Source organism: Balaenoptera acutorostrata, chromosome 19 (genome assembly GCF_949987535.1).
Source record: "Balaenoptera acutorostrata chromosome 19, mBalAcu1.1, whole genome shotgun sequence".
Taxonomy (NCBI): domain Eukaryota; kingdom Metazoa; phylum Chordata; class Mammalia; order Artiodactyla; family Balaenopteridae; genus Balaenoptera; species Balaenoptera acutorostrata.
This window is the reverse complement of record NC_080082.1, coordinates 50,916,455-50,944,371: the sequence shown is the minus strand read 5'-3', so window position 1 is coordinate 50,944,371 and position 27,917 is coordinate 50,916,455. Positions and strand designations below refer to the sequence as shown.

General features: G+C 37.7%; 1 protein-coding gene across 2 annotated transcripts; it reads right to left on the bottom strand.

The window, feature by feature from the left end:
- Positions 1-78: 78 nt before the first annotated feature.
- On the bottom strand, positions 79-27,899 carry ZFP82 (ZFP82 zinc finger protein). Of its 2 annotated transcripts, XR_009005993.1 has the most exons (6): positions 27,783-27,899; positions 18,933-19,018; positions 17,357-17,483; positions 15,411-15,503; positions 1,920-5,875; positions 80-1,161 (listed from the first exon to the last, which is right to left on the bottom strand). XR_009005993.1 is itself a non-coding variant. In XM_007165194.2 (5 exons), exons 2-5 carry the CDS (start codon positions 18,939-18,941, stop codon positions 4,518-4,520), a joined length of 1,587 nt encoding a protein of 528 aa, XP_007165256.1. In that variant the 5' UTR covers positions 18,942-19,018; positions 27,783-27,899; the 3' UTR covers positions 79-4,517. The 2 variants fall into 2 exon arrangements, 1 of the variants encoding a protein (XP_007165256.1); XM_007165194.2 differs by having other exon boundaries at positions 79-5,875.
- Positions 27,900-27,917: the final 18 nt, after the last annotated feature.

The following is a 27,917-nucleotide window of genomic DNA, read 5'->3' as shown; positions in this document are numbered from 1 at the left end:
ATCCCACATGCCAGGGAGCAACGAAGCCTGTGCGCCACAACTACTGAGCCTGCGCTCTAGAGCCAGCAAGCCACAACTACTGAAACCCACGTGCCTAGAGCCCATGCTCCACAACAAGAGAAGCCACCGCAATGAGAGACCCGCGCACCACAACGAAGAGTGGGCCCCACTCGCCGCAACTAGAAAAAGCCCGCGCGCAGCAACAAGACCCAACGCAGCCAAAAATAAATTAAATAAATGAATAAATAAATAAATAAATAAATGTTTTCTGGGAATTTCCTGGCAGTCCAGTGGTTAGGACTCCGCGCTTTCACTGCTGAGAGCCCGTGTAAAAAACACGTTTTCTGGCTTAAGTTAATGCTTTTTTTCCCCAACACTTCTGTCAACTGCCTGCTATGTGACAGGCACGGTATGTGTGGTAACAGAGTCGTGAACTAACTGCTCAATCCAGGTTTTCTAAATGCATTAAGGTTGTTTATTTCCTACAAAGTAGAGCTTTGGTGGCTTCCCACAAATTTTTTTTAAATTTATTTATTTATTTAATTTATTTTCGGCTGCGTTGGGTCTTTGTTGCTGTGCGCGGGCTTTCTCTAGTTGCGGTGAGCGGGGGCTTCTCATTGCGGTGACTTCTCTTGTTGCAGAGCACGGGCTCTAGGCGCCCGGGCTTCAGGAGTTGTGGCTCACAGGCTCTGGAGCGCAGGCTCAGTAGTTGTGGTGCATGGGATTAGTTCCTCCGTGGCGTGTGGGATTTTCCTGGACCATGGCTCAAACCCGAGTCCCCTGCATTGGCAGGTGGATTCTTTTTTTTTTTTTTTTTTTAATTTTATTTATTTATTTATTTTGGCTGTGATGGGTCTTCGTTTCTGCGCGAGGGCTTTCTCTAGTTGCGGCGAGCGGGGGCCACTCTTCATCGCGGTGCGCGGGCCTCTCACTATCGCGGCCTCTCTTGTTGCGGAGCACAGGCTCCAGACGCGCAGGCTCAGTAATTGTGGCTCACGGGCCTAGTTGCTCCGCGGCATGTGGGATCCTCCCAGACCAGGGCTCGAACCCGTGTCCCCTGCATTGGCAGGCAGATTCTCAACCACTGCGCCACCAGGGAAGCCCGGCAGGTGGATTCTTAACCACTGCGCCACCAGGGAAGCCCTTCCCACAAATTTTTATCTGTAGGGATCAAATTATCATTTATCACTAAGTAGTCTAAAATTTCATATTTTCTACTTAAACAAAAACTTTATTATGGAAGTTTTCAAATATATGCAAAGGTAGTAAGAATAGCACAGTGAACCCTATGTACCCATTACCCGGCTTCAACAATTTACAGCATTTTTCCGATCTTGTTTCATCTATCCTTCCCATTTTTTCTTTAGTATTATAAAGCAAATCATACATATAATTTCATCCTTGAATACTTCAGTATGGCTCTCTAATGCATAAGGATTTATACACACATACACACACCCACACCCATGCCATCATCATGCCTAACAAATGAATAATAATTATTTAATATAATTTAATACCCACTCTAGGTTTACTTTTTCACAATAATGTAAAAAGTTGTCTTTTTTTTTATCTGTCCAAATCAGGATTGTATTGCCTGTATTTTCTTATTTTCCATATTCTTGATGTTCTGGCATTTGGGGACTTGATCGTGGAGAGACTACCACTTCTAGGGCTCGCAAATTCCTTGACAAACAACCCTCCTGCAAGCATGCCGTTGATATATAAACCAACCAATCCAAAGTCCACACCCCTTTATCAAACATCTCCTTTATCAAACTCTCACACACCAAGACAATATTCCTCCTGCCCTAAATCACCCCAGGGCCAGGTACTGGACAACTGAGGACCACCACTGGAGCTCAGAGCCCACAAAATTATTCAATCTACCCAGTCTTAAACTTGCTCAGTGTACCTACCTGGCATCACGTCACCCATTCCTTCCTGGGAAAACTCCAGTAAAGGTTCTGAGTCATGCTCTGCCCTCTTCCGCCTTCTGCCTCCTAACAGGACTAGGTGCTCCTTCCATGTTCTCCTATGTGTACTCAGTTCCTCCTGTTGCAGAAATCTCCGCGTATAAGCTTCTTCCTTCATCATAATCATTTCCATGTCTTCGTGACTTACCATACCTGATTAAAGCAAATCCTGGGTACATTTTAACACAAGCATCTCAATACATTCCATACACTGTATTTAATTAATATGTCTCAAGTCTCTTTTAATTTGTAAAATTCTGTTTTTATTCTCTTAACATATATTGGTTAAGAAACTAGGGCTTTAATTTTGTGGAATTTCCCACATTCTGGATTTGGCTGTTTGCTTCTTTGTGTCATGAATTTGTTCATTTATTTCCCAAGTTTCCTGTAAACTGGTAGGTTTAGGGACTAAATTACACTTCTGAATCAATATTTTGGACAAGAATACTCCACAGGTAGTATACATCCATTGCATTACATCAAGAAGCACATAGTCTTGCTGATTTAATTTAGAGATGTTACTATAGGTTAATGGGTTGTCATTCTGCTCTGTCCTTTAAAATCTTAGAATAATCTCTCACCTAGTGGTTTTCACATCCACTGATACCATCAAGACCCATTATTTCATAAATAAAAAGTGTGACTTTTTGGATTCTATCATTCCTTTGACCTTTATTAGCTAGAATTCTCTAATAATAAAGAACTTTCCTTCATCAACTTTTGGTTGTCTTGAAATATAGTTCATAAAGGAAAGGCAGGATAAATGCTCCATTTCCCCTTTATTTATTAATAAATGCCCTAATGTGCTCTGTAGCTGACCAATGCATTTTGTTAGAAAAAAAGGAAGCTATCACAGGCTACAGTAATCATGACAAAAGGACAAAGGATCCAAATTGAGGGGATTCCCACTGGCCAAATATAGGACAATTTGAGCATTTTTTTAAAAGGCTACAATGGATTTTTAAAAATTGATGCTGGACTTATAGGTGACTTTTAATTTCCAAATAGTTTCTTTTTATCTTATTCTTTGTTAATTTTATGTATTTAATTGAAGTATAGTTGATTTACAATATTGTGCTAGTTTTAGGTATACAGCACAGTGATTTGGTTACATATACACACATATATGTATATACATACATACAGTGTGTATATATATATTCATACAGTGAATATATATATATACATATATTCTTTTAAAAAATTATTTTCCATTATAAGTTATTACAAGATATTGAATATAGTTCCCAATGCTATACAGTAAATCCTTATTGTTTACCTATGTTATATACAGTAGTATGTTATCTGTTAATACCATACTCCTAATTTATCCCCCCACTTCCCCTTTGATAACCATGTTTGTTTTCTATGTCTGTGAGTCTGTTTCTGTTTTGTAAATAAGTTCATTTGTACTATTTTTAGTTTCCACAAACAAGTGATACAATATTTGTCTTACTCTGTCTGACTTACTTCACTTAGTATGACAATCTCTAGGTCCATCCATCCTCTGTTAATTTTAAATCAAATTTATACTGAGGCCAGAGAGTATAGATTGTAGAATATCTTCTTTTTTATGAAAAAATTGAAAAAGGATTTCTCACTTTCACTATTTTAACAAGAATAAGTTATCTGACATTCAATAATGGATGAGTGTTGGTGGAAGGCATTTCTATATTCACTGTGCCCATAGTCTTTCATATGGATTTTCAAGAGTAATATTAATGATGATAATAATAAAACAATATTTAGTAGCTTAAAACAACAACCATTTAATTATATCTAATGATTTCGTGGGTCAGGAATTTGGGCAGGGGCTCAGTTGGTGGATTTTTCTGTTCTACACGGCATCAACTGAGGTTATTCACTGGCATTCAGCTGATGGCTGGTTTGGAGGATCCAAAACTATTTCACTCAAATGTCTGATGTTTTCATCGGCAATCTGGAAGACTGGGCACAGCAGAGTGCCTCTCCTTCTCTATGTAGTCTCAGGGCCTTTCCATGTGGTCTCTTCAGCAGAGTAGCCAGACTTTTTAACATAACAGTTCAGGTCTGAACTTGAGAGGGTATTCCAAGAGATGAGGCAATATCTACCAGTAAAGTCTGGGTCCGGAAACTAGCACAGCAGTACTTCTGCTATTCTACTGGTCAAAGTAGTCACAGTCTGCCCAGATTCAAAGGGAAAGGATGTGGATTCCACGTCTTGATGGGTGGAGTACCAAAGAATCGGCAGTAATCTTTATTCTGCCACAGTATTATAATTTTATAAATGAAGAAATTATAGCATCTAGCAGTTAAACATCTTGTTCAATATAACACAGGTAGGAAAGTGATGGGCTAGAAATGATGATGTGTCTTTCCCACATTTGTTATATTAATAGGATTAGTTTCTAGAATGAATGTGAAGATTCTCAGGTCTAAGTGATGGTGGAATATATTAAATTAACACATTCTTTTAATGATTTAAACCCCGTTATGCCAAGTCAGGTGCATGGAGGAAGCAAAAGGAACTAATTACTACATTCATAGACTAAAAAGGCTTTCTTATATTTTTACATTATGAATTTTCAGATGATGGGTAAGGTGTGAATGTTGTCTAAAGGCCTTCTTACATTCCTTACATTCATAGGGTTTCTCACCAGAATGAATTCTCAGATGCTGAATAAGAGATGAATTAAGCCTAAAGGCCTTCCTACATTCCTTACATTCAAAGGGTTTTTCACCAGTATGAATGCTCTGATGTAGAGTAAGTTTTTGGCGCAATCTAAAGGCCTTCCCGCATTCCTTACATTTATACGGTTTCTCACCAATGTGAATACTCTGATGTTGTGTAAGTTGTGAGAGTAGTCTAAAGGCCTTCCCGCATTCCTTACAGTCATAGGGTTTAACACCAATATGAATACTCTGGTGTGAAATAAGTTGTGAGTAACGACTAAAGGCCTTCCAGCATTCCTTACATTCATAAGGTTTCTCACCAGTATGAATTCTGTGATGTAGAATAAGATGATAACCACGACTAAAAGTCTTTCCACATTCCTTACATTCATAGGGTTTCTCACCAGTATGAATTCTCTGGTGGAGTGTCAGTTGCTGTCGTACTCTAAAGGCCTTCCCACATTCTTTACATTCATAGGGTTTCTCACCAGTATGAAGTTTGTGATGTACTCTAAGGCCAGAGCCACACAAAAAGGCCTTCCCACATTCTTTACATTCATAGAGTTTGTCAGCAATATTAAGCTTCTGATGTCGAGTAAGGTGTGCATACTGTCTAAAGGCCTTCCCACATTCTGTACATACATAGGGTTTCTCACCAGTATGAATCCTCTGATGGAGAGTAAGTTGTCCACGAACTCTGAAGGCTTTCCCACATTCTTTGCATTCATAGGGTTTCTCACCAATATGAATTTTTTGATGTACTCTAAGGTCTGGGCCACATATGAAAGATTCTCCACATTCCTTACATTCATAGAGTTTTTCACCAGAATGAAGTCTCTGATGTCGGGTAAGATGTGCAGTCTGTCTAAAAGCCATCCCACACTCCTTACATTCATAAGGTTTCTCACCAGTATGAATTCTGTGATGAAAAGTAAGTTGTTGGCGTACTCTAAAGGCCTTCCCACATTCCTTACATTCATAGGGTTTCCCGACAAAATGAATTCTCTGATGTGAAGAAAAAGATGAGTGTTTTTGGTAAGAGGACACTTTTTGAGATGTAATTTTCACTTGATTGAAATATTCCTCTTGTCCTTCAAATTTTCTTTTGGACTCCCAATCATTTTTTAAAATGAGTCTCTTAAGGCCATGGTTTTTAATTCTCTCCATTATTTTCCACTGGGATAAGTTTATTTCGTGAATGTCATTTTCTGAAGATAACTTCTTGGTCTCAGAGTTGGTCTCCAAATCTGAAAGAAAACAAGAGAGCAAACATGCAGTTTTCTTTTTCTAAAAGTAGTAAAATTTCTACAGTAGAAATAAAAGACAACCAAAGTACTACCCAATGAAATTCTAAAAATAGTTACATAGCTAAAAAAAAAAAAAAAAAAAAGCAAAAGGCAACACCAGGAAAATGAGAGTTCATGCAGGAAAATGAGATTAGTGACTAAGTAAATATTTTAAGTCAGTGGTTCTCAAGCTGAAATGTGAATCAGAATCACAAGGGAGCTTGTCACAAATACTATGATTTAGACACCACCTAAACCACTTGGATTAGATTCTACAGTCCTGGGCAGTCCTATATTTAATATTCTCCATTCAATGATTTTGATGGACATGAAAGGTTGAGAATTCATACATAAATTCTTTCAACAATTTCTCTTTATTCTTAGAATAAAATCAAACTTGCTAAAAGGCCTCTGCTTACCTATAACGCATCATCTCAAACCACTGTTCTCTTTACTGCTACCTGGAAAGGCCTCTTTTCAGATCTTAGAACATGTTCCCACTTACTTCCATCGGACTTTTCAGTCTGCTCTATTTCCCCACAAATCTTCTGTTTGGGCTCTTTGCATGGCTGGCTCCTTCTCACTCTGAGGTCTTAGATTAAGTTACTCACTCTAAGGCTGAATCTACTGACAGTACTTAAAGCTATGTGCTTATTATACAGTTGACCCTTGAACAACATGGGTTTGAACTGTGCAGATCCACTATACATGGACTTTTTTCAATAAATATACAAACATATATGTGTAGAACATCATGTGCAAGACTTGTATTGAAGTGGATAATCTATCCTTACATAGGCATAAGGTGAGTGATATTTAATATAAAATTAATAATGTGTTAGCTTTCTTACTGTTTTACAACTTTGCTTTTAAAGAATTACATTACTGTACAGTGTGCTTCTCTCTCTTGTGATTGGATAAACTGCATATCAGCCTATCATCACAGTAAGTGGTTTTTTAAAAAATGTAACAATGTTTCCAATACTGTTTTATAAATGTGACTGTAATATTGTATGCCAGAAGAGTTTTATGCTGATTCATTCATTACTGTATAGGCTAGGCTACCATGAAGCATTCACATCAATTACATTAGGTTACCGTAAAGCAATCATATTGCTGCTTCTTCATTACCAATGCATGAGTCATTATATCTGTAAAGAAATATAAATTTTTTTCACATTATCTTTTCATTTCTGATGTCCAGTGTTAGTAATACATATAATACGTTCTGTATTTATCATATAAGACAATATTGATGTAGATACTGACAGAAAATTTATCTTATAAACAGACAACATAAACTTATGGTATCAATAAATACAGTACAGTACTGTAAATGTATTTTCTCTTCCTTGTGATTTTCTTAATAACATTTTCTTTTCTCTAGCTAACTTTATTATAAGAATACAGTATATAATATATATAACATATGTGTTAATCTACTATTTATGTTATTGGTAAGGCTTCCGGTCAACAATAGGCTAATAAGCAGCTAAGTTTTGGGGGAGTCAAAAGTTATATGTGGGGACTTCCCTGGTGGTCCAGTGGTAAAGAATCTGCCTTCCAACGCAGGGGACACAGGTTCGATCCCTGGTCAGGGAACTAAGATCCCACACGCCACGTGGCAACTAAGCCCACGTGCCACAACTACTGAGCTCATGCGCCTCAAGAAGAGAGCCTGCATGCCACAAACTACAGAGCCCACGTGCTCTGGAGCCCGCGTGCCACAACTAGAGAGAGAAAACCCCCATGCCACAGTTAGAGAGAAGCTCGCGTGTCACAAAGAAGACCCAACGGAGCCAAAAAAATAGAAAGAAAATAAATAAATTAAATAAATAAATATTTTTTTAAAAGTTATATGTGGATTTTTGCGTATGCTGGGGGGTCAACACCCTAAACCCTGTGTTGTTCAAGGGTTAACTGTATATCTGCATTGTTATTATACATATATCATATACAACATAGATCTATGTTGAAATTATCTATTTATTAATTTTTCCAATTGTTATTCTGCTTATTTTCTTACCCCTAAACCTCATTAAGGGCAGAAACAATCCCTGCTTTACTCTCTATTAAATAATAAATCCAGAGCACAAAATAGATTTCACTCATTTAATTCCTATATTTATATACTTATTTTGAATATATTTCTCTGCCTCTAACCTCTCACATCTTACTACAATGATTAAATATTTTCTTTATTCATTCAAGTTAGCCCAGCTGACTATATAAATGAAAAATGGTGGTTGTATTTTCCTGTACATCCTTCCATTGCTTATACCCTTATTTATGCAGTATTCTCTACATTGCCATTCCCTCCTTCGCATAGCTATGGGTTGCTCTTTCTTTGTCTCCACATCACAACAAAGACACTGAGAAACTATGTACTTAAGCTCCCTTTAAGCTTATTCTATTACTCATCCATTTTGCAAATGCTCAGTGGATTTTGTTCCTTCATCCCCTTATTCTGGTCTCCTCCCTTCCATCCCCTCAGAGGCAAGACCATTCCTTATTTCCTAGAAATGTGACTTTCAGACAGGAAAACATGTTTATACCTTACTGAAGTTTATGAAATCCTTAGCAAAAAATAAAAGACGTAATTTGTAAGTAACTCACTAATAGGGTCAAAGGGTTTTGTAGTAACTTGAGTGTGAAGAACTTGCTAACAAAGGTCATGATAGATGTAAACCAGAGGATGGTAAGCCAAGAGGAGAAATAGCCAGAGGGGAATTTAAGTGCTGAATGAGCTGTGTATGAGAGAGAAAAATGATGATGTTTTCAAATATTATAATATAGTCTGTATAAGAAAGCTGAAATCATATAGTTTCTACTAAAACTGGGAATTAATAATAACAACAAAAAAGTAAATCCACTTGGAATTTTAGAAGTCCATCTTAAATAACTCTTAGATCAATAGAGAAATAAGATCCCAAATGGTATTTGTTTAAAGAAAACAATAGTAACAATAAAAAAAAATCTACATTAAATTACCTGTGAAACTGTAACCACAGTGCTTAGAAGAAAATTCAAAAACTTAAATACATGGGACTTCCCTGGTGGCGCAGTGGTTAAGAATCCACCTGCCAATGCAGGGGACACGGGATCGATCCCTGGTCCGGGAAGATCCCACATGCCATGGAGCAACTAAGCCCATGAGCCACAACTACTGAGCCTGCACTCTGGAGCCTGAGAGCCACAACTACTGAAGCTCGTGCGCCTAGAGCCCATGCTCTGCAACAAGAGAAGCCACTGCAATGAGAAGCCTGTGCACCGCAACGAAGAGTAGCCCCCGCTCACCGCAACTAGAGAAAGCCTGCACACAGCAATGAAGACCCAACGTGGCCAAAAATAAATAAATAAATTTATTTTTTAAAAAATCTTAATACATACAGCAAAAAAATGAAAGAAAAAATTAACTAAAAATCCCACCCAAAAATATTAGAAAAGCAAACTGAAGCAAAGCAGAAAAAAGAAATTAACTATATAAAAGCAGAATTAGGGCTTCCCTGGTGGCGCAGTGGTTGAGAGTCTGCCTGCTAATGCAGGGGACATGGGTTCGAGCCCTGGTCTGGGAAGATCCCACATGCCGCGGAGCAACTGGGCCCATGAGCCACAACTACTGAGCCTGCGCGTCTGGAGCCTGTGCTCCGCAACAAGAGAGGCCACGATAGTGAGAGGCCGGCGCACCGCGATGAAGAGTGGCCCCCGCTTGCCGCAACTAGAGGAAGCCCTCGCGCAGAAACGAAGACCCAACACAGCCAAATAAAAAAATTAAAAAAAAAAAAAAGCAGAATTAAAATAGTTAGAAAACAGAAAAAAAGAACTAACACACAAAGTAAAACCAGATTCTTTTTTTATAAATGAATCAGCAAAACAGATAACCATTAGTTAATATAATAAAAACAGCAAAAACGCACAGACATAGAAATTAAAAAATGGCAAAGTGAAAATAATGATTAAATACAGAACATAGTTGGAAGAAAGATTACTCTGCCAATAAGTTTTAAAACACAGCTAAAATGAATAATTTTCTAAGAAAATATAGGTTACCAAAACTGACCACAAAAGAGATACAATGTTTCAACAGATTAATTTCCATAAAGCAAACAGAGATTGTAGTCAGACTTATCATCTCCTTCTTCGAGGAAAAAGCTTTAAAAAGGTTACTAAAGCTTTAAAGAACAGGCCATACAAATTCTGTTTAGACTGAGAACTAAGAAAAAGGAGGACTTCCAAACTATTTTCATGATGTAATATTATCATACTAAATCCTGTTCATAAAAAGAAAACTACACACCAGTTTTCTGAAAACTGATGTAAAAATTCTAAGCATCTAATAAAACAGTGTGTCAAAAGACCCAGTGTCGTTTATTCAAAGAATGTTAAAGAGGTCCAGTATGGGGAAATCTATTAAGATAATTCAACACATTTAATTCAGCTGAGGAAAGGGAAAAATAAAAATCACATGATCGGGGGCTTCCCTGGTGGTCCAGTGGCTAAGACTCCGCGCTTCCTATGCAGGGGGCCCGGGTTCTATCCCTGGTCAAGGAACTAGATCCCACATGCCGCAACTAAAGATCCTGCAAGTGTCAATGAAGATCCCGCATGCCACAACTAAGACCCGGCACAGCCAAATAAATATATTTTTTAAAATATTTATTTATTTGGCTGTGCCGGGTCTTAGTTGTGGCTCACTGGCTCCTTACTTGAGGCATGTGAACTCTTAGTTGTGGCATGCATGCGGAATCTAGTTCCCTAACCAGGAATTGAACCTGGGCCCCCTGTATTGGGAGCGTGGAGTCTTAACCACTGCACCACCAGGGAAGTCCCAATATTTTTTTTTTAATTCACATGATCAACTCCATAGACGCTGAAAAGGCACCTAAAAAAGGGAAACATTCCTGATTTTTAAAAAAAGCTCAATAAAGGAGGAATAATTACCTCCCTAAAATGATAAAATACATATTACCTTAACAAAAAGACAGCTTTGGAGTTATTAGTCAAGACACTTAAATATCAGAAAAAAATGAGCGGTAGTCTTAAGAATTTAAAAGAAGAGATAAAACTGTATTTTCAGATGATAGTTCATAATTGGAAAACTTAAGAGGTTTAAATAATAGAAATAATAACAGAATTTAATAAGGTAGGAGGATATAAAAAAAACTAATAGCCTTTATACATACATTTAATAATAAAATATGATGGAGAAAAAAAGATTCCAGTCACAACAGTTTCAAGAGTAAACTTAAAATATATATATAACCTTTATGAAGAAAACACTGAAACACTCATGAAGCATCTGGCATTAGATTTTCTAAAGATATCACACACGAAATCACAAGAGGGAGATTACTCTGCACAAGGGGACAGCAGTCTATCAAGGGTGTTCATGCTGAGAAGCTGAGCAGGTATGGAGACAATGGCAAACAACAGGGTAAATTCTGTATTCAAAGTAGCCAGGTATATCGAATCCTGCAGATTATCACCCCTGGGCCAGATAGCAACTTCTGTTGTCTGCCTGCAGAGTAGGCAACAGATATGCGGGCTAGGGCATGAGAGACAGGCCAGTGGCTGGTCACGTCCAGGGGATATGGCCACCTCCACAGGCCCAGTTGACAAAGCACTCCTATCTCACAAGAGTTAACTCTGTTTGTTCCAAACAAGTTTAGGCCAGTTTCACATTTTCCTGAAAGTACCCAATTTAATTAAACAATATGTAAACTTATAAGTAACTATGAGAAGAGATTGGTTCTATGAAAATGAAATTGAACACTTTGGAAAACCTGGTCATAAATACATTGTTAAAAATCATGGCTAACAGGGACATCCCTGTCGGTCCAGTGGTTAAGACTCTGTGCTCACAATGCAGGGGGTACAGATTTAACCCCTGGTCGGGGAACTAAGATCCTGCATGCCACATAGCACAGCCAGAAAAAATAAAAACAAAAACAAAACACGGCTAACAAAAACTAAGTGTGGGAGAGACAACAGTAAAAGATGGGAAAAACATAATAATCAAGAAGTGTTCTGTACTTGTTGCAAATTTGGTTCTTGTTCTACTTAAAAAATTTTTAACTAGAAATAGTAATAGACTATAAATTGTATGTGTGGTTTAGATGAAAAATTAAATAAGAGACACAATGGAAAGAAAGCCTTAGACACATGTCAAAAGTAATGACAAAGAGCTACATTTTAATGTTGAGATTAAAAATATTACTTTTATGGTATGTCCATAAAATATCTAACCCATTTTTATGAATAAACAAACCAAATACCAGTCCCAATTCTGTTGGACCAAAGGATTTCTATTCTATTACACAATGCTGATGAGAATATAGAAAAATATAAGCCCTTTCTTTGATCAGTTAAAAATATATAAATATAAAAAATCACAAATGTGATTCCCCCATTTCAGAGAACCAGCTTTAATTAAATGGAAAATGTCACATAAATTACCTGAACTTAGTACTTAGTCTGTTTAGGCATTTTATTATTAACCACCTTGCTTTGTTGATACAAAAAAAATTGGATATAGAAGATTTGGTTCCAAGGTAATCCTATTTGCATTTCAGCACTGTGGACAGAGTACAAAGATTGGAAAATAATAAAACCTAACATCCAAGGAACTGTACTTCTGAAGTTATCAATTTTAGTCACATCCTGAATAAGGCCATAGTGAATGCTACCATTGAATAATCCTCATTCTATTCATGATCATCTTTCTGATTTCACTGAGGAAATAACAATAGAAGAATACGCTGTCCTCTCGCCACTACCCAGACCAACTTACTTGCATTCATAACTACATTGTTTTCCCTTTAATTCTCTCTTGTTCCCTGGATCCTATCCCCTTCCTCCACCCCCACCTCAAGGACACTGTTTCCAAATTTATGCCCTCTCTACTGCATCAATTTCCCCCACCTACAGAATCATTCCCATGGGCACACAAACATGGTCTATTATTGCATACCATAAACTACACTGCTTATAACCCAAAACCCCAGTGTAACTACCAACTCTATCTCCCAGCTTCCCTTCATACATACTTCTTCCAGAGTTGTCTTACACCCATCTCATCACTGCCTTACCTACTCTTATTAAGTCACTCCAATCAGGTTTTCACCCTGACTCCACTAAAATCATTCTTGACAAGGTCACCAGCATTCTCCATCTTGCCAGAATCTGGGGTCAATTCTCAGTCCTCATTCTCTACTCCTTCCATTTTGAAACATTTTCTTTTGTTTTTATCAGTGGCTGCTCCTTCTGCATGTCCTTTGCGGCCCCCTCTTTCTAACGTCTGAATAGGGGAGTACCCCATGAATCAGTCTTTAGGCCTCTTCTCTTTATCTGCTTTCTTCTACCTGCATGTATTCCTTAGATGAACACAAACAGACCCATAGATTTCAATTTTAACCATAAAGTGAAGACACCCAGATGGACATCAGGCTGTAACCTCTCCCTGAGCTCCATGTGTATATACATATTCAGCTGCCTACTCAACATCTAAAACTGGAAAAATAAAAGACAATTCAAACTTAAAATATCCAAAACAGAAACTCTCAACGTCTACCTGCTATCCTGCTCTTCCTGTCTTCCCTACCTCAGTAAATTGTGCTTCCATTCACCTAGCTGTTCAAGCTAACACCCTTATCTCCTCCTTTGATATGTCTTTCTTACTTACTGCATTTATAAGTCCATCAGCATGTTCTTTTGGCACTACCTTCATACATAACCTGAGTCTAACAGCTTCTTACTACCTCCTACTGCTGCCATCTTTATCCAAACCACCATTACTTCCAGTCTGAACTGAAACTGCTTCCACACTGGTCCTTCCTACTTTTGCACTTGACCAGAGGGATCATTTTAAAACAGAAAGCAGACTATAGCTTCCAATTTCTCTTAATGATTATATTATATGGCCCTTGACTAACTCTGATCTCATCTCTTATTACTTTCCCTTCCTCTCCCCCATGTTCTAGCCATAATGGCTTTCAAACATGCAAAGCTAACTTCTTCCTTAGGTCTTTTCTATCTGCTCAGAATGCTCTTCCTCTAGAGTCAAATGGCTTGAGCCCTTACTTCACATCTCTCCTCAAATACCATCTCCTCAAAAAAACCTTCCTTCATTTGTCCACATTTCTATATGCATTTATACTTCAATAAAACTTACTAAAAGGAAGAAAGAAACAAAGAAAGAAAAGGAAAGGAAAAAAATAATGACCTTGTTTAAGATGTCTAACTTTGAATCAACAGTTGTTATTTTGGCTAAATATTTCCTGACTAAACTGATATTATCTTATTCACTTGGAACCACTGTATTTCATTATTTTTGTAGTATTAACAGTTGTAAATATCATTTAATCAGATGATAGAAAATAAGTTAGGTTTGGGAAAAACAGCATATTTTTCTTTCCTTTGGTAGAAAGTGAATCAGAAGATATAAACTTATAAACAGTATGGGCACTGAAATGGCCCTGGTGTTACAAAAGAACTTTTAGCCTAAAATGAGCCTCCTCTGTCAGACCTGAATATAACACAGAGCAAAATATAAAGTGACAACATATATCTCTATATCAAGAATTTTAAGGATCTTCTTTTAACAAAAGGTCCAAAGAGAGATGACAATAGCACAGAGGTAGAAGCTAAACCAAGGGATCATTTTCCCTATAGTCTATTACATTCATGTTTCTTCCTGACATGAAGGTAGATATATACATACATGGAAAAAGGTAAATAAAAATGATATTCTGTAAACTAAGGATCTATCTTCTAGAGTAATTCACATGAAACTTCAGTTGCTGATAAAACGTATGATATTATTACCACGTCAAGCACACTCATCTCCATAGTCTTCTATTTCCCATTTTAAATTTTATGAGAAAAGTTAGGGAAGAAAGGCTTTCCTGACCATAACTAAAACAGCCTTCCCATCCCATACCATTCTCTATTCCCTTACTGTGCTTACCTTTATTCATAGTACTCCCTTATTACCTAAGATATTTTCTATTTACTTACAGTTACTATGTTTCTGTAAATCAGGGTAAATCCTCATAGGGACAGGGATTCTAGTGGTTTTATTTACCACTGTATTGATGGTGTCCAGCATAGTGCCTAGCTCAGAGCCCAGTTGGTCGATCGATCTATCTGTCTGTCTGCCTATCTATCTATACATGCAAAAGAAGAAATCAAAATATAGATAGAATAATATTGGGAACAGAGAGCACCTTTCCATACCTCATGCCCCCTTCAAAGGGGAGGAAAATTAGAGAGAACAACAACAATAAAAAAAGGAGAGTGGTAAATAGGATACAGTAGTACTATTAGTAACCCCAGCTAAGTCCTTAATTTGCTCCCAGGGTCTCAGACCTTTTCTCCTTAGGCCATGGTCTTTCAAAGTGGGCTTTCTAAACAACATCAGAAGGGTGTGCCTCTTCCCTAACTAGCAGGGCAGTTTTCTCTGGTGATGGTTTCCCCTATCTTATTAGCCCTCACTTACCTGGATATCGTCTTCTTCCTTTCCTCACTACTTTCCAGGGCTCTTTTCCTTGCTCCAATAAGGAAATCACATCTGGTTTAGAAACGAAGCATCCTGGACAGAAGAAAAGAAATGTAAGGTAACATGGAAATAAAAAATAAATTCAAAATTACTTTGATTCAATCTTGGTTAAAGTTTTAATAAACTCTAGGTCAAATGGTAATTGATAAAGCCTTCAGAACAAAGAAAAGTGAGATGATTAAAAAACATCATGTTAATATTACATAAGAAATGGAGATTGCAGAGGGAGGGAAAAGGTCTTATTTTCATTTATATTCATACAAGTACTCCTTTTCTTGAGAGCAACCGTGGTTGATAGACATCTGGGTTCGAATTTTGCCTTTGCCATAACCCAGTAGTGCGACCTTGGACAAGTTACCACTATCTTTATCTTCCTCACCTATAAAATAGGGATAATTATAGTACCTATCGTACATGATTGTTGTGCAGGTTATATTAATATATATCCATACCTAAACATTGCCTAGAATATACACTAAGTGCTACATATATTTTATTAGCTATTATTTACTATAATTATTTTTTTTAAACATCTTTATTGGAGTATAATTGTTTTACATTGTTGTGTTAGTTTCTGCTGTATAACAAAGTGAATCAGCTATATGTATACTTATATCCCCATATCCCCTCCCTCTTGCATCTCTCTCCCACCCTCCCTATCCCACCCCTCTAGGCGGTCACAAAGCACCGAGCTGATCTCCCTGTGCTATGCAGCTGCTTCCCACTAGCTATCTATTTTACATTTGGTAGTGTCATATGTCAATGTTCCTCTCTCACTTCGTCCCAGCTTACCCTTCCCCCTCCCTGTGTCCTCAAGTCCATTCTCTCTACGTCTGCATCTTTATTCCTGTCCTGCCCCTGGGTTCATCAGAACCTTTTCTTTTCTTTTTTTTTTTTTAGATTCCATATATATGTGTTAGCATATGGTATTTGTTTTTCTCTTTCTGACTTACTTCACTCTGTATGACAGACTCTGGTCCATCCACTTCACTACAAATAACTCAATTTCATTCCTTTTTATGGCTGAGTAATATTCCATTGTATATATGTGCCACATCTTCTTTATCCATTCATCTGTCGATGGACACTTAGGTTGCTTCCATGTCCTGGCTATTGTAAATAGTGCTGCAATGAACATTGTGGTGTGTGACTCTTTTTGAATTATGGTTTTCTCAGGGTATATGCCCAGTAGTGGGATTGCTGGGTTGTATGGTAGTTCTATTTTTAGTTTTTTAAGGAACCTCCATACTGTTCTCCACAGTGGCTGTATCATATAATTGCTATTTTAATGAGAGGAAAATAAGAAGTTTCCTGAGGCATTTACTGTTTTTTCTTAGGATATTCATACAATGTTACATGCAAAGTTCTTGGATTTTTAACTTTTAATCATAAAAGTAGGTTGGAGTGAATATGTTTGTTTATTAATATAAGACATGAGTTCTCTTGAACTGTAAATAAATCCGGTTGATACAACTTACCACTAAAAAAATTATGTGTTCATCTGAGAGTCAGAGAAAAACCAAGATATAAGGTCTAGCTATTTTCCTTATAGGTATACCAACAAACAACAAAACACCTATAGCAATTCTGAGTTCGGATACAAAGTGAAGCCTGCTTTCTTTGACACTGGTAAGGTTGCAAATCACCCAGATTTCAAACCCAGTCCTTTCATCATTAAGGAAGGCCTGAAGGCCACATAAGGATGGGAAAGATGAATATGCTTAGTGAAGGTGCTCACTTCCAAACAAAAAAAGCTCAAACCATTCCCTTGAGAACAGGGAGCAGAAATTTAGATAGTTTCTTGAAAGACATTCCTGAAATTTCCAGAGAAGAAAGCTAATTTTGCAGAGAACAGAGTCTAAATTTCTGGAGGCAGATAACCTTACCCAATGAGACCAAGTTGCTGTAGTTCTCCAACATTACATCTCTATACAAATCCCTCTGTTCCAAGTCCAGGTAGTCCCACTCCTCCTGAGAGAAATCTATGGACACATCACTGAACATCACTGATCCCTGAAATGACAAACCATACAACTGAAATTAAAGAAAATTTGTTTTAAGATGGAAAGAGAAAAAAATGGAAGAGATACTGCAGGAAATGGATCATAGAGCAAGCAAACAGGCTTGGGCTGGAAGCCTGTAACACAGTAGTTAGGAAATGAGTGTGCTTAAAGCAGGATGCCTATATGTTCCTGAAGGATCCTGTTGTTACAGATACAGCCTCTTGTATACTCTAGCATATCTTAACTATCCAAACACATCTGGGAAAAAAAAATAATCAGTATGTATGTATGTATGTATGTATGTATGTATGCTGTGCCAGGTCTTAGTTGTGGCATGCGGGATCTTTAGTTGCAGTATGCAGACTTCTTAGTTGCAGCATGCGGACTCTTAGTTGCGGCATGCATGCGGGACCTAGTTCCCTGACCAGGGAGCAAACCCGGGCCCCTTGCACTGGGAGCGTGGAGTCTTACCCATTGGACCACCAGGGAAGTCCCTCAGTTTTCTAATTAAATGAAATACTGTGTATAAGTCTTCTGCCTGTTATATGTCTCCCTCACAAATTCTCAAAAAATGTGTTCTTCTACCCTTTCCCCTTAAAGAACAGATTTTTTAAAAAAAGTTTTCCTATGATATCTCTATGTTGGAAAAGGATCCAAATACAATTAAAAATTTCTTCCAAGTTCATCATTGAATCAGATCATATCATAAGCATTTCCCCATTTATGACAAATTCTTTAATGAAATTTTAAAAATTGGTTGTATAATAGTCTATGCAATAGATATCTGCATGATCTTCTTATCTATCATTTTCCATCCCTCACTGTATGCATTCCTTGTTCCTGAGTTAGAGGATACTGATGTAGATTCTGGATACTGGTGATCCAGAATCATAAAGATGTCATTCTAGACTAGCTCATCCTGTTCCAATATAAATGGTATACAACTCTTAGGGATTTCCAGAGAAGATACTTGAACTCTCTGCATGCAAGACCCAACTATAATCCTACCTAGTCCTAAAAGCCTCATAAAGCATGAGATCTCACCATGTACTGAGGCTGAGGTCAACCAACAGCAAATCTCACCTACTTGGAAAACTCAAGTTTGGAAACATTTAGCGTTTTCCCATGAGCAGTCAAATGGGCCCATACTCTCTCAACTACTCAAAAGAGATGGTGAAACGTCTCCCTAAAGGGATTTCATTTCTGCTCCACTGCAGCTTTTAGCAGAAGACTGAGCACATATAAGAGATGCTGAATGATTTATTCAATGAATACATGAACAATGACTGGAAAAAAGCGGACTCACAAGAAGGGCATTGTACTATTTATTTGGCCTCATCTCTCACTGGATCTGGAGGAAATGGGTCCTTAGATGGGGCTCTGATAAGTAAAAAGTTTCAGGATAAAGAAAAGTTTATAGGACCTTAACTTCCAGAAGGTGAAAGAAACAGCAACTTACATGGGCCATGGTTTAGAAATTCAAGAACTGGTCAGTCCTCCTTGGGGTTTACTTGCCTGGAGAAGCACAGTTCACAGAGGCCAGAGCTAGGGGGAGAAAAAGGGGGCCATGAGATAGGCCTCAGAACTCTCAAAACGACTCAGTTTAATATATTCTTTCCCCTCCCTGGACCTCCCCACCACACACACACACACACACACACACACAGAAATTTGAGGAGGTATGGACAAATCTAATCCCTACTTATAAATTTCAGGGCTGATAAGGGACCACATCATCTAAACCAGAATCTCTTTCAAAACCTCACATGCCTGCTTAAATTAAACAGATACAAAGAGAGAAATTCATAGGACTAATGCTAGCAGCCGTTACCACTGAGAAATTACTACACTGGCAGCCCTGCCTGCCTGCAGTCAGAACAATAACTTCCAGAATCCTCTGGGATCATCACTATTTTCAATCAGAATCATCCACATTGCTTTCCTGGATGACTTCATTTGTCATTCTGCTTCTTACAACCTAGGCTGAAGAGGTGTGGATTCATGTTCTCAGCAGTTAGACAATAACACATATCTATTTGTCAAGACTTTCCACAAGAAAATGAAATAAAAGGCATCCAAACTGGAAAGGAAGAAGTAAAACTATCTCTATTTGCAGACATGATATTATATATAGAAAATCCTAAGGACCCCACAGAAAAACTGTTAGAATAAAAGAATTCAGTAAAGTTGCAGGATGCAAAATCAATTTACAAAAATCAGTTGCATTTATATCTATTAATAATGAACTATAAGAAAGAGAAATTAAGAAAACAATCCCATTTATAATTGCATCAAAAGAATAAAATAACTAGGAATATATTTAACCAAGGAGGTTAAATAGACCTGCACACTGAAAGCTAGAAGACACTGATGAAAGAAACTGAAGATGACACAAATAAATAGAAAGATATTCCATGTTCATAAATTAGAAGAATTAATATTGTTAAAATGTCCATACTGCCCAGAGCAATCTACAGATTAAATGCAATCTCTATCAAAATTCCACTGGAATATTCCACGGAACTAGAACAAACAACCCTAAAAGTTGTATGGAACCACAAAAGGCCCCAAATAGCCAAAGCAATCTTGAGAAAGAAGAAAAAAGCTGGAGGTATCATGCTTCCTGATTCCAAAATATATGACAAAGCTACAGTAATCAAAACAATATGATATCGACCCCCCCAAAAAAACCAGCTATATAGGTCAATGGAACAGAATAGAGAGCCCAGAAATAAAATCCATGTGTACATGATCAATTAATTTACAAAAAGGAGCCAAGAATATACAGTGGGAAAAGGACAGTCTCCTCAATAAATGCTGTTGGGAAAACCAGACAGCCACATGCAAAAGAATGAAATTGGACCACTATTTCATACCATACACAAAAATGAACTCAAAATGGATAAAAGACTTGAATGTTTAAGACCTGAAACCGTAAAACTCCTAGAAGAAAACACAGGAGGTAAGTGCCTAGACATAGATCTTGGTGATGATTTTTTGACACCAAAAGTAAAGGCAACAAAAGCAAAAATAAACAAGTGGGACTACATCAAACTAAAAAGCTTCTGCACAGCAAAGAAATCATCAACAAAATGAAAAGGCAACCTACTGAATAGGAGAAAATATTTGCAAATCATATATCTGATAAGGGATCAATTCCAAAATATATAAAGAACCCATACAATAGCAAAAAACAAAAACCTTGATTAAAAAATGGGCAGATCTAAATAGACATTTTTCCAAAGAAGTCATAACAGATGGCCAACAGGTACATGAAAAGATGCTCAACATCACTAATTGTCAGGGAAATGCAAACCAAAACCACAATGAGATATCATCATACACCTGTTAGAATGGCTATTATCAAAAACAAAAAGAAATAACAAATGTTGGCAAGAATGTGGAGAATAGGGAACCTTTGTGCACTGTTGGCAGGAATGTAAATTGGTACAGCCATTAAGGAAAACAGTATGGAGGTTTCTCAAAAAATTAAAAATAGACCTACCATATGATCCAGCAATTGCACTACTAGGTATTTTCTGAAGAAAATGAAAACACTAATTTGAAAAGATTTATGCACCCCCATGTTCACTGCAACATTATTTACAACAGCCAAATTATGGAAACAACCTAAATGTCCATCGATGGATTAATGGATAAAGAAAATGTGAAACACACACACACACAGGGATATTATTCAGCCATAAAAAGAATAAAATTTTGCCATTTTCAACAACACAGACAGACTTTGAGCGCATCATGCTAAGCGGAATAAGTCAGCCAGAGAAAGACAAATACTGTATAATCTTGCTTATATGTAAAATCTAAAAAACACAAACAAACAAGCTCTAACCAAGCTCACAGATACAAAGAACAGATTAGTAGCTTCCAGAGGTGGGGGGATGGGAGGGGTGGAGAGGGTGATATGGTTGAAGGGGGGGGCAAAGGGACAAACTTCTAGTTTTAAAATTAATGTCATGGGTTGTAATGTATAGCATGGTGATATAGTTAATATTTATATATATAATATAGTATTGCATATTTGAAAGTTGCTAAGAGAGTAGTTCTTATCACAAGGAAAAAAAATTGTAACTATGTATGTCCACAGATGTTAACTAGATTTACTGTGATCATTTTGCAATATATACAAATATCAAATCATTATGTTGTACACTTGAAACTAAAACAGTGTTCTATGTCAATTATACATCAATTTAAAAACAGAAGAGAAAAAAAGGACTTTTATACGATAGGTATTTTATATGTTAATTGTATCTGCAGGATTGCTATGTAATGTTGTAATTATCCTATCTATGCAATGGATCAGAAAATTCACACTAAAAGAAGTGAAATCACTTGCAGAAATTCAGTTAATAAGTAGCAAAGCTGCATTTGGAATCCTTATTTTTCTAACCACAAAGTCAGCTCTCTTTCACCTCTAGCTCTTGCCCCTGAAACCCAGAATCTCTTGTCCAAGTGAGAGAAACATGAGCAGGTATGACTCACTAAAAAATAGAAATAGCACATCAAATTACCTAAAGATATTAAACCTCATTTTAAGAGTACTGATGCCCATATTAGCAAGTTTGTAAGGATATGAACATTCTAACCTGTAGACTGCACAAAATTTAAAGTAGGTACAAGCAGCATTTAAACCATGAAAACCCTTTGATGCAGAAATTCTAACTTATGGGATTAAAGAAAATATTAAATAATTGTATATATGGACAAAAATGTAAAAGTGTGCTGACAGACATTATTCCTAGGGGAAAAAACCTTTCCAGAACTGAAGCATCCTTCAGTAGGAATAGATTTAATAAATTATAAAGCATCCATAGCGTGAAAAAACTTTCCATTTAAAAATTATGATGTAGGGCTTCCCTGGTGGCGCAGTGGTTAAGAATCCGCCTGCCAATGCAGGGGACACGGGTTCAAGCCCTGATCCGGGAAGATCCCACATGCCCCAGAGCAACTAAGCCCATGCGCCACAACTACTGAGCCTGCATGCCTAGAGCCACAACAAGGGAAGCCCCCGCAATGAGAAGCCTGCGCACCACAATGAAGAGTAGCCCCCACTCGCCACAACCAGAGAAAAACCCACGTGCAGCAACGAAGACCCAAAGCAACCAATATAAAATAAATAAAATTTTTAAAAAAATTTTTAAAAATAAAAATAAAAATTATGATGTAGATCTTTAATAGGAAAGATGGAAATATGTTTACTACATGTTGCTGAGTGAAGAATGCAGGTAACAACAGTTGTGAGTACTGTGATACTGTCATGGCAGGTAAAAACACCTATATGTATCTATATATTCATGTATGTGCAAAGTAATCACTAAATGCTAACCTTTATTATTAAAATAATTTTTTCGATTGAGGCAAAGTTGATGTAAAATATTGTATAAGTTTAAGCTTTAGAAAATACACAGACATACAAAATATTCAAGATATGCAGTCTTTAGAAAAATAAAATGAAATGGATATTATAATTATATTTGTAAAGTATACATATATATTGGCATAAAGAGGTACTAACAGGCATCGACAGAAAAAAATCTGCAAAGATTGCTTATTTCTACATTGTGATCTTAATTTTCTTCTTTTTGCTTACATTTACTTCATAATTTTATATGGCCATATATACCCTTGAAATATATCTATTTTTTAAAATTTTATAAACAGGAAGTTTTTCTTCAAGTAGGTGAAAGGGATTTTTTAAAGCAGTCATCCCTTGAACTTGGAGGAAAAAAGCTGTTATTTTTTAATTTATTTCAGCTCCCAATATCTGAACCAACTCTATGATTTCTAAGTTTCTGCTGCTTCTCATAACTTTTTGACTGATGAATTTATCTTGGTTCTGAATTAGTCATTTTAGTCACGATGCCCTCCAAAGAGCTAATGAATTGTCTTTGTTCTGTTGGTCTCGCCCTGCATCAACATCATGAGGAAAAAATAAACTGAGAAAAAGCTTATTACATAAAATCCATTGACCTCCACAGAAATCTGATGGGTTTGGTACTATTTGGTCACAACCTGATAGTGCTTGCTATAATCAGATGATGTCTCCTTTCCAGGAACTCCCAAGCCATGCCATCAGACTTCTTCATTGAATTTATTTTAGTCTTGCTCCTGTAGAGGTTTATCTACCTTGATAGACAAAAAGCAACTTAAGGATTTTAGTTACTGTATTTTCCCCAAGCACTAGCACAGGATCTGGCATGATATGAGTTCTTTTTAAATGTCTGATAATTTAACCTAGAAATTCCAATTCTAGGAATTTATCCTTAGGGAATATTTGTAAAAGTATACACAAAGAAGTATATGCAAGGAAGTTCTTCAAAGAATAATTTATAACCAAAAGAATACCTAACAATAGTCAACAAGCTAAATAAATTATGTTCCACTGTATGATGGCATATTATACAATTATTAATAATGATGATACTGGTTCATATTAATTAATGAAGAAAGATATCCATGATAAACTGCCAAGTACACTAGGCAGACTAAAAAGAATATGCACAATGTTGGGAGGTGATTGACTCTCACATATGAAAAACACAGGCTTTGCTGTCAGGATGCAGGATGTGAATCTAAGCTCTGACAGTTATCAGCTAGGAGGCTTTGGACACGTTACTAATTTCCAGTGCCTCTGTTCCCTCATAGACAAACTGGAGAATAACAGTATCTAGGGGACTTCCCTGGTGGTCCAGTGGTTAAGACTTCACCTCCCAATGCAGGGGGTGCAGGTTCGATCCCTGGTCGGAGAACTAAGATCCCACATGTCTGGAAGCCAAAAAACGAAAACATAAAAACAGAAGCAATACTGTAACAAATTCAATAAAGACTTTAAAAACGGACCACATCAAAAAAATAACAGTATCTTATAGGGTTGTTGTGAATCGTTAATATAATACATATAAAGAACTTAAAGCAGCTTATTATAAGCACTGAATAAAATGAAAAACATGACATGTCCTTCATTCTATTTATTAAAGAAAATTATCTTTAATAATTTTTAATTAAAAATTTAAAATTTTTGATAAATCATCTCTAATAATTATTTTTTTAAGGAACATTTATTTTTTGGCCTCATTGGGTCTTCATTGCTACGTGCAGGCTTTCTCTAGTTGCGGTGAGCGGGGGCTACTCTTCGTTTCAGTGCGCGGGCTTCTCATTGCGGTGGCTTCTCATGTTGCGGAGCATGGGCTCCAGGCGCGCAGGTTTCAGTAGTTGTGGCACGCAGGCTCAGTAGTTGTGGCTCACGGGCTTGGTAGTTGTGGCTAGCGGGCTCTAGAGAGCAGGCTCAGCAGCTGTGGCGCATGGGCCTAGTTGCTCCGCAGCATGTGGGATCCTCCCGGACCAGGGCTCGAACCCGTGTCCCCTGCACTGGCAGGCGGATTCTCAACCACTGAGCCACCAGGGAAGTCCTCTAATAATTTTAATACTAGAATGCCCTTTCTCTTTTTTCTTAACAGTAAATTTTTTGAGATATTCACAACTGGTCTTTCTTACAACATCAATAAATTTTAGAACTAGGCTTGAGAAAGTAATTAACAAAAATCAATATCTCCATAACTAAGAAGTGTAAATTCTTGAAAAGTTTTTCAAATTAGAGGGGAACCATTGCACTCCCCTTTACCCTGCATAGGCATAACAATATAATAAATCTTATGACTGCACTGGATTGCTTTTTCAAAGTGTTGGAGAGTCTTTATCTCCTTAAATAACCAATTTTTATGATTCTATTTTGCAAACCAAACATATGTACACAAGTGCACAAAAAAAATATTTGGAAAAACAAACATCAAAATTGTAATATTCATTAACTCTGGATGATGGGACTAAGGGCATTTAAAATTTTCTTCTTAAAACTTCCTTAGGTTCCTGTATTTTTTTTCTTTTTACAATAAACCTGCATGAATTCTATCATCAGAAACAAAAATTACTACTTCCATATAAATAAAATAGATGGGAGAGGGAGTACCTTCCAGTTTTTTAGAGAAATGTGAGTCATAGGCCTGTGACATGAGAGGGTTCCACACACACACACACACAAATTAGTATGGCAGAAATAAATAACTGTTCTTTTACTGTTCATCAAAACGATAAGCTATCTTCACAATCCTTCTCCTGTTACTGAACACAATGAAGGTATTATACAGCATTCCCAAATTTAGAAAGAGTATACCAAAGCAGACAGAACAGTATTTGGTATACAACAGATGCTTTATCTCCTCCTTTCTCCACTGAATAACTAATTAAATTTTTATATTAGATATATCCTTGCAAAATGTCACACAAATCCCTAGTTTATTAAAAGGAATTCATACATAACTAAAAATGTCTTGAGTCATCTTGTTCAAAACTGTAACTATTGCTTAAAATTGATCATTTTACTTCTTTTCCTTCCCATGAGTCAATACCAATGGCATAAAATCGCATCACATGGATGGAATGTGATTTATTTAATAATTTCCTATTATTAGACACATTTTATTTTCTCTTATCTTACCTTATTTTATTTATTTTTGTCTGCACCACGCAGCTTACAGAATCTTAGTTCCCTGACCAGGGATTGAACCCAGTGGCCCATGGCAGTGAAAACGCGGAGTCTTAACCACTGGACCCCCAGAAAATTCCCATAGATACTAATTTTATATAGTTCTTATTTCAAAGAACATTCTCAGACATTACAGTCTTTGATTCTAGGCCAATGGATATGAATCTTCTTGGGTCATGTTTGATAATCTCATTAAATTATGGACTTCCTTCCCAGAAAAATGGCATATTAACAACTATTATAATTTTACATACAATCTCAAGGGGTTTCTGGTAAAGTGAAAGCCCCAAATGGATTTAAATTACCACTAGTTAAGAATTCCTATTCAAACCATTTGAGCACCTCATTTTTTTTTTTAAGTTTTATTGGAGTATAGTTGCTTTACAATGTTGTGTTAGTTTCTACTGTACAGCAAAGTGAATCAGCTATACCTATACATATATCCCCTCTTTTTTGGATTTCCTTCACATTTAGGTCACCGCAGAGCATTGAGTAGAGTTCCCTGGAGCACCTCATTTTTTTAAACTAGGAAATATTCAACACAATTAGCACGGTATTTCCATTTTTCCTGATCTATTGGAGGCCGATGGGGAATTGCTCCAAACCACCACTTAACAACAAATAGCTAATGTTTATCAAGTACTTATGAAGTATCAGGCACTGTTACAAGACCTTTACACATAGTTAAAAAAAAAAAGAAAGCTCTCAGAAGTAAGGGGAAGTATCTGCCACATGGATATATGCATATAGGCACTAGGGAGGGGAACTAGATATCAAGTTAATGGACAGGTCATATTAAGCAGAAGGAAGCAAATGTTCCCAGGTCCTAAAAAATAAAAATGCATTTCACAGAACAAGAGGAAATACCCACTCGTCTTGACCTTGACTTTGAAGTGGGCAATAGCAATTCATTCCTCCTCCTCATCAGAGCCCTTTTCTTAGTTTGACAAGACTGAGGAAGAAGGGAATCTTAAGACAATATAGGCCTTTCTTGGAGCCCTGCCCACGCCGGCTAAATTAGGACACGCCACGACCACATCTGTCCCCACCAACCACCACCCACGCACGCCCAGAGTAAGGAAGAGGAAGAGTACTGACTCTTCCCAGTATTAGAGAAAAGCCAGGGTCACGGCTGTGCGGGACTGGAATTGGACTTCAGAGAGGGAATTCCGTGGCTCCGAAACCTGCAGGTGGAAAGTGCGGAGCTGTGTGAGCAACCGCGCGTGTGTGTCCGCGCGCGCCCGCCGGAGGATGTAGTGCGCTGGGAATACTCCCAGGAGCCAGCCTGGGGGGCACGTTCAGTTCTAGCATTCTTATCCCAAGACGGGTCTGAGTCTTTTTGCTGGGAGTCTTTTCTCTGGCTCTCAGTTATCTGACTGGGGGCCATTTCTCTGCGGCTGGCAGAAGATTCAGCCGTGACGCTAGGGTCGGAGTCACCCAGTCCACGGCAACCGACGATCACACAAGAGGCTCTGCACCCCATTCAGTCACACAAACGCCATCACCCACTAGTTCCGGCCTCACAACCGCACATAGTCCCGATGCCATACCCCGGTGTAGGCACGCCCACAGACACACCACACCGTTACACCTCCGCGGTTCTCACGCCCACTCGGGGCTGAGATGCTGGGCTCCCGACACTCTGAGGTGCTGCAGCGCTTCCTTTCCCTATCCCTCATCGCCGGGCCGCAACGCCTTTCCTACCGATGGCCAGAACAAATGCTCCGAGCCAGGACTGCTCACCTGGGGCGCCGAACCCGTCTCACGGTGATGCCCAGTGGAAGAGAGCGCGCGACAGCTCAGGTAAGTCCACAGCCCCCGGGGCCTAACGGGCCGCGCGCGGGGCTTGTTGGGAGCGCAGGCTGCACGCACTGAGTG